The sequence below is a fragment of the Bidens hawaiensis genome, unplaced genomic scaffold (assembly GCF_021521415.1).
Source record: "Bidens hawaiensis isolate Kalapana, Puna unplaced genomic scaffold, B.hawaiensis_p1.1 tig00017289_1, whole genome shotgun sequence".
Taxonomy (NCBI): Eukaryota; Viridiplantae; Streptophyta; class Magnoliopsida; order Asterales; family Asteraceae; genus Bidens; species Bidens hawaiensis.
Genome location: NW_027492620.1, coordinates 43,164 through 50,585, shown reverse-complemented (window position 1 = coordinate 50,585; position 7,422 = coordinate 43,164). Strand labels below are relative to the sequence as shown.

Genomic DNA, 7,422 nt, shown 5'->3' with positions numbered 1-7,422 from the left:
ATTAGCATTAAAATTATTGTCTACTTTAGTAAACTATTATATCAATGCAATAAACTAAATCAAGAATAATAAATTTTAGTCCTACTTCTCGCATATCCTAATGATCTCATCTTGATTTTGCAGCCACCATTCATCATCGACGAACATGTTATCAAAATATTCACAAGGAGGTTGTTGTTCAGGTTTCGTTGATACAATTGGTGTAGGTTCAGTTTCTTTTGTGTTGGCCTCTTGCATTGCTACATCTTCTATTTCGATATTGAAAAAATAATGTTTAGTCTCTTATATATATATTTTATCAAAGTAATAATGCTATATGTGTTCAGTACACATACCTGACAAATCTTCAAGTTGTTGTTGCATTTCGTCCATTACAGTTTCCTAATTTATGCAATACAAATATGATTAACTTAGCATGATGGAAAAACATGAAGAAAAAAGCAGGTAAAATCAAACATCAGGACAATTTATTCATGGTTATAATGATGTTTTCACTCCATACTTTCATCAAATTAATTGTTGGAGTTTCATATATCCACTACGTAGTTGATAATTACCTTAATATCGAGATAAGAAAACGTAGCCGGTAAGGTTTCCATGTTTGTGAATTGTGTAGTTATCATGCTGATGAATTGTGTTACTGAAAGATAAGTAGAATTGAGCTATATAAAAGAGTATTAGCATTTGAATAGGGACATTTGAGTTATTTTTGAGCTTAATTTTCTCCATCAAATTGTTATTCATTTTGATATAGTCATAACTCCTAAAAGTCAGATGTCTTTTATTAACTACTTTTTATTTATTTTTTAAGAATTAACATTTTACAAATCCGTGAATGTAAAAATTGCAAGTTAATTACATGAGTTGGGGATAATGGAAAGTTATATGTAAAAGAAAATTCTTAATATATAGGCAAACAAGTTTATTTTCATACTCGGAAAAAAACTAAGAGTTTTTCACATTTAGTGTATACTACTTAGAAGGATTCGAATGTACATGGTGTCTTTGAATTTTTAAATAACCAATTGTGGTGCATACAATCATTGATAACTGAGGGATAATAAAAATAACAAAAGATATTACTCAAATAAATTAAAAATATAAAAACAGAAGTCACAAAACGTATAAATAGGAATATGTTTACATTTTGATAGACACGTGCAGATCATACATCATGTATCACTTCTCTATAAACAACATTTGAGGTGTATACTCCGTCTCGTCTAAAATCTTTGGTGAGATGTACTACCACTTTTGTATTTTCTCGTGATATCCCTCTAGACAACGCCACATAAAGTTGCCCATGTGAAAATACAGAATCTGGTAGATAAACACCAACGTGAGGAATTGTTTGACCTTGAGCTTTCTTAATGGTCATGGGAAAGCAAAGTCGAACGAGAAACTTTTTTCTTATCAGGTCGAACGGAAACATATCATCTTCAGAAAGACTTAGGGAGATTCTTATCAAAAATACTCTTTCTCCGCTATGTTGTCCGGCAGCTATTTCGGCATCAATAGCGTTACGGTGGAAACCTTTGCATATCAATCTTGTACCATTGCAAAACCACGTGATGGATCGATATTCCATATCAATATAATTGGACATCCAATTTTCAATCGAAGTTTATGAGGTGGCAAACCACTAACATTTAGTGAGTTTAGGAACTCGATTGGATAAAAGTTGTGGTTATCGTCCTCAACTTCGTCAAAACTGTAATAAACCATTTCCTCACCTTGAAAATTATGGATCATTTGATCATTAATCTCGTCAACACTCTCATTTCTTGTCAATAATATTGCTCTAGACGCTATATAATCCGAAGTGCATACATTGTTTTCAATTGATGGAAAGATTGCGTTGAACAACTCCTTTATTGAATTTTCTTTGCTAGTGAAAGGAATTGTCATGTCATCGGGGATGCGGATAAAGTTTCCTTCGATTCATTCTTCAGTTCCATCACCGACTCTTAAAAGAAAATCAGAAAACCACGAATCATTTAATGCCCTCATATTTATGGTCAACCGCATCTTTTTAGTAACGACCCAGAGAGGCGACATTCGAAAACTTGAGTCTACAGTCTGTGCTCGAGTTCCGCGTTTAATAACCGGTAATACCTGTCTGAAATCACCTCCCAAAACCATTATCTTACCACCAAATGGGAGTCTAACACCAATGATATCTTGTAATGTGCGATCGACTGCCTCTATCGCCTGTCTTTTTGCCATTGATGCTTCATCCCATATTATTAGTTTGTCTAACCTCATTAGTTCAGCAGTCCTACTTTGATGTTTGATCTTGCACATCGAATTATTATTAAGATTGATGGAAATCTTGAACCTGTAGTGAGCCGTTCTCCCTCCTGGCATATTATTAGCTGCAGCACCTGATGAAGCTGTTGCAAGAGCAATAAAACCATGTGAACGAACTTGAGCATGCAAGGCTTTGTACACAAATGTTTTTCCTGTTCCACCTGGACCATCTATAAAGAACAAACCCGGACGATCATTGTCCACATGCATCATGATCTCATCATACACGATTTTTTGGTCGCAATTAAGTGAATCTCTAGCAGATAAGTGTTCAGGCTCCACAACTATCCTATACTCCTCTTGTACCTCACGATGAAATGCATGTTGCAAGTTAACATCATTTGTAATTCTTGGGATATCAAAATCTTTTATAGTTTTACCCATAAATTGCAGAAATCCCATTATCTCAGTAACAACCATATCTTGAACTCGATGGATATTTTGGCAATGTAACCTATAATCTTCAGACATTGAATCAAAGTGATCATTCCATAACTTGCGAACATCTCCAGGTTTACAAAAAACCAATGTTGTTGCGAATAACCCTCTGAGAGCATTTGGAAACTGAAATAGAGAGGCTTCTGTGAGACATCGCGATAAACTATCATCGTTCTCTATTAAGCCTATCTCAAGGGCCGCTCTTCGAAATGTCGGGTACTTTACACCATTAAGTGTGCGAAGATATTCAAAAGAAGTAGGACCTTTGATATATGACAAAAGTAGGCGTAAGTAGTACCTTTCTCCTTCGGCTGGATTAGCCGAAACAATACGACCTCTTTGTGGCCTTTGTTGACGACGATTCCAACGACGTGAGCCTCCATTCCATGTGAAGTGCTTTGGAAAATCTTTATACAAATACTGCCTCGCCGTTTCATCCACTCTGTTTGTCTCAAAAAATGCAGTCAACATGGTTTTCTTATCTCTTTCCCTATCAACAATTTCAGACATAATATCATCATCTCTAAACTTGACCATATGTTGATTAGGGAGATGAAGTTGCAACGTCAATACAGCAGGAGAGATTTGAGAAAGGGGGAAGGAAAAAATACGCCACATAGCCTCCGGGGCTGATACATAGCGTGCATCTTGAAATCTCTTTATCTCATTAATAACAACCCCTTGCTCGTCTAGATCGATTTGAATGACCTGTTCGTCATGTCCTTTATAAATATATTTGAATACATACTTCACGGATTTTATACTTGAGCAAACTTCGACATTCATGTGGCAGTTGAACATCATCAAAAGCATTGGGTTATACGGGACAACCCACCTATTATCAAGATTACTTCCTCGTACGTTCACCCTTATTCCGTTGTCTCTTCTTTGATATAATGGATATGAATCTTCTCCTTGTGTTGTCAGATCATTAAATTGTCTAGGATAATGAAAACGACGTGATTCAGTATCTTCCTACATACAAGGGCTTTTTGGTTGTAAATTTCCACAAGGACCATGCATCATGTGCTTAACAACAAGCTCATGCAATTTGGGAAGCCTTCGTTTGTCCGGAATTTCCGCACACACGACCTTATCATAATGGTCTGGATTATTTATTTTATCTTGCGGGTACATGATAAGAAGGATATATGCATGTGGCAAACCACGCTTTTGAAACTCGATAACATAAAAGTATGCCTTAACTTCTCCAAGAAGATGTTTCTTTAAAAGTTGTTCCTTAAGATCCTCTAGTTTAGCACGAAACACTCTTGAAACAAGCTCTGGACGATCTTGTGCGGTCTGACCAGGTTTTAAATTATCACATATCTCAGACCACTGAGGATTACAAGTCATCGTAATGAATAGATCAGTCTTGCCGTCATCTTGAACTAAAGTCATAGCATCGAGAAACCAGCGTCGCATGTCACGAGGCCCTATGATGAAAGTTGCAGGCAAAACGATCCGTTGTCCGACTCTATTTGGATGAACCTCACCACCATGGACGCAATCCATGATACCTTGGTACAAATCTGCTCTTATCTTATCCTGGTTTCGTTGAAAAAAAATGTAAACGTGATGTCTCAATTTTTATATAGATGTCTACAACAAATTGTTGTAGCAATCTACCACCAAACAGAAGCACATTCTCAGCAGACCGAATTTGGAACTTGTAACAGTAGTACTCTCGTGTAGATACGGTTTTTCTACGACCTTGTGTGTTAGCATCTGAATAGATTAAAAAAGGTAATAATGAATTACATTACACTTTAGGTTACTATTTATGATCTTCACTTAGAAAACGTAGTTAGACTATTGGTACCTTCAGTTGGTTCGTTGATGATATCGGGATCATTGTGGACTTCACTGATTGATACTCCTTGACGTGGTATGTTAGAATGCCAGCCAGACTCCCCACTGGGGATAAATAGAGGATAACACAATGGATTGTAACAACCATAGTACGGCTGAATATTTTGACTATATTTAGACCTGCCGTACACAACAATGCTTCTTTTATATGAAGTGGTATTGTCATTCCCTTCCACCCAAATACCAGCAACCTATATAATGTTGTATTGTAAATAAGTAAAAAAAAGTAATTATAAGTTTCTTTTAAATAACTGAAATAATATAAGGTTATTTAAACCTCGGATGTGGTTGGTTATTTGTACACCCTTTGGTCCAGTTCTACTGAAGCATTCAAAGTAACTTTATAGTTGTCAAGAGGTCCAAGTTCAGCAAGACTTCGAAACGTCTTGACATAAGGGTTTGTAGAAAGAACATGAGTCAAGATCTTCGTAATATCTCAATCAAGATTTCGCCATTGGAATCTAAGATCTAATTCGGTATCAGGATCATAAAAATACAATTGTAAGTACCGAGGTGTTCCATCCCTTGAAATCAATTGGTCGATTCTATGATATATTCCTTATGTGCACGAAAAGTATATACACCGTCTGCCATATTTGCCAATGTATCATCCAATGTCACGCCCATTGAGGCGAATGAAAAGTTGGTGTTATAAGCACGTATGTTTTTCCTAAAAATCTCTCCCAGTTCATCTTGCGAGGTGAATAGTCGGTACAATTCAACAGGAATTTCGCAATCAGCTAAGTTTGTTTTATTTGGAAATAGGAGATAACAAAACACGTATATAACCTCCAAACATTTTTTACTTGGAAATAGGAGATAACAAAATTTTTCAAAAGTATAATTTTATTTTTCTCTTTTAAGAAAACAAATAGTTATTTTCTATCTAGCATACATGATTTAAATATATAATTTAATCTTTGGTTTATTAGCATCATAGGAACTATAACTAAAACCATGGGATTTATTAACTCAACATTCATTAAAATAAAGATAGCATAACTAAGTGAACAAAGATAAATAAACATCACATTAACAATAACTAAAAACATGGACTCGACATTCATTCAAATAAAGATGACATACCTAAGTGAACAAAAACAAACAAACATGACAAAACATAATTGAAGCTAAACAAAACTAAAATTAGATGATCTAACGGTTAATATTAGTAACTCGGTTACGCTTCTGGACAGAGATACGGGGTTGTTTTTTGATTTTCATCTTGGGACTTAAACCCGAGTCAGTTTTATCAGCTAGTCCATCATGATCTTGATTGTCATTAGAGTCATCAACATTAATAACTTCACTCCAGCTCCATTCTAAAAGGTTTTTGATTCTCTTGGCTTTTTTTTCAAGCCCTTGAACCTATATATAGTCAAGCATTTTTCCAAATCAGCAACTGAGAAAAAAATAAAAAATATATATAGCTACATTTTCACTAATTCCACACTGCATAGGAGATTTGTAGGGATTCATATAAGATCGCATGAAATGATCTCCACACAATCATAATTAGTCTGCAGAAAAGTTGATATACAAAAGTTAAATCAAGTAAAAAATTAATAGTTAGCAAAATATGCAAAAGTATAACTTATGTAAGCATGAATATTATTACCTTGTGATCCGTGTGTGTTTTCTTTAGGTTTATCTTCCTTATTGTAGAAGTAGATTGAGACATTGCAAGGATGTTTTGTTGACAACCGAAGATGTCTTTAAATAGTTTTTATTTACACTTGCCCAACAAATACAATTTTGACATGTGTCACCCCGCTAACCCACTTCTTAATATTTGAAACACATTTGACATGGTTTAGCAGTTAATTTGTGCCAAAAACTGTAGAGGGAATACAAATTTCAAACTTTATACATAACCTGGTCTCCTTTAATTTAATAGGTAAATGATAAATATCGTGTAATGTAACCAATAATAATAATAATAATAATTTATGGGCAGCATGTAATTTTGATGAACGGATTTTTAATATGACTATAATATGCAGATGTTACTTTTGTTATGTTTGTGTTTTTTATATTATGTTTAGTAGGATGATTTAAAAAGTATTTTGAAATTGTAATATTATATGAAGGTTGAAAAAAAATTCTATAACTAAATAACTTTCATTGTTGAACAATTTTTGATTGAATATGATGTCCTGGAAAAATAAACAGCTTACTAACATTTTGATTTAACTTTTTGTGCAGCCATTCAATGATGCCCTAAGGCAAGCTACTACCAAGGTGGATAATATGCTAGAATCAAGTCCAAAGTTGTATAAAAGTTTTTGTAAGTTTATTTAATATTTAGTGTGGTTTGTTATTTGCTAGGTGGATAATAAATATTTTAGATAAATAGAGTAAATATGTAACAAATGATTTACATAATTAATTTATTCTATTTATCTAAATATGTTTATAAATGCAACGAATATTATGCAGGTAGTTGCATTTAGCATTTAAGAGAAAAAAAAACTGATTATGCTAATTATATATAAATAGTTGCAAGTTTTATGCTTTAATTACTTGTAAATAGATGCAACCATAACTTGTACTTTAAAATCCGCACCTCGGTTTTGAATAAAATTTATATAAAAACGTAGATAAAAATAAGAACATTGCAATGGTATGTCTGAAATTTTTAGATATCATAGTATAGTTGAAGATATAAAGAAAATAGTAAAGAAAATAGATTTGAGGAAAATGTGGATAAAGATGATGGGTTTGAAATGTAAATGTTGGTTAAATTTACAAAAAAAACCCCAAAGATAAAGGGTAAATATTGTAATTATATCCAAACAAAAT

At 33.6% G+C, this 7,422-nt stretch overlaps 1 protein-coding gene across 1 annotated transcript; it reads right to left on the bottom strand.

Moving 5' to 3' along the window:
* Positions 1-1,941: 1,941 nt before the first annotated feature.
* On the bottom strand, positions 1,942-3,285 carry LOC143553549 (uncharacterized). The gene has a single exon (XM_077043529.1). The coding sequence runs from the start codon at positions 3,283-3,285 to the stop codon at positions 1,942-1,944; it is 1,344 nt and encodes a 447-aa protein (XP_076899644.1).
* Positions 3,286-7,422: the final 4,137 nt, after the last annotated feature.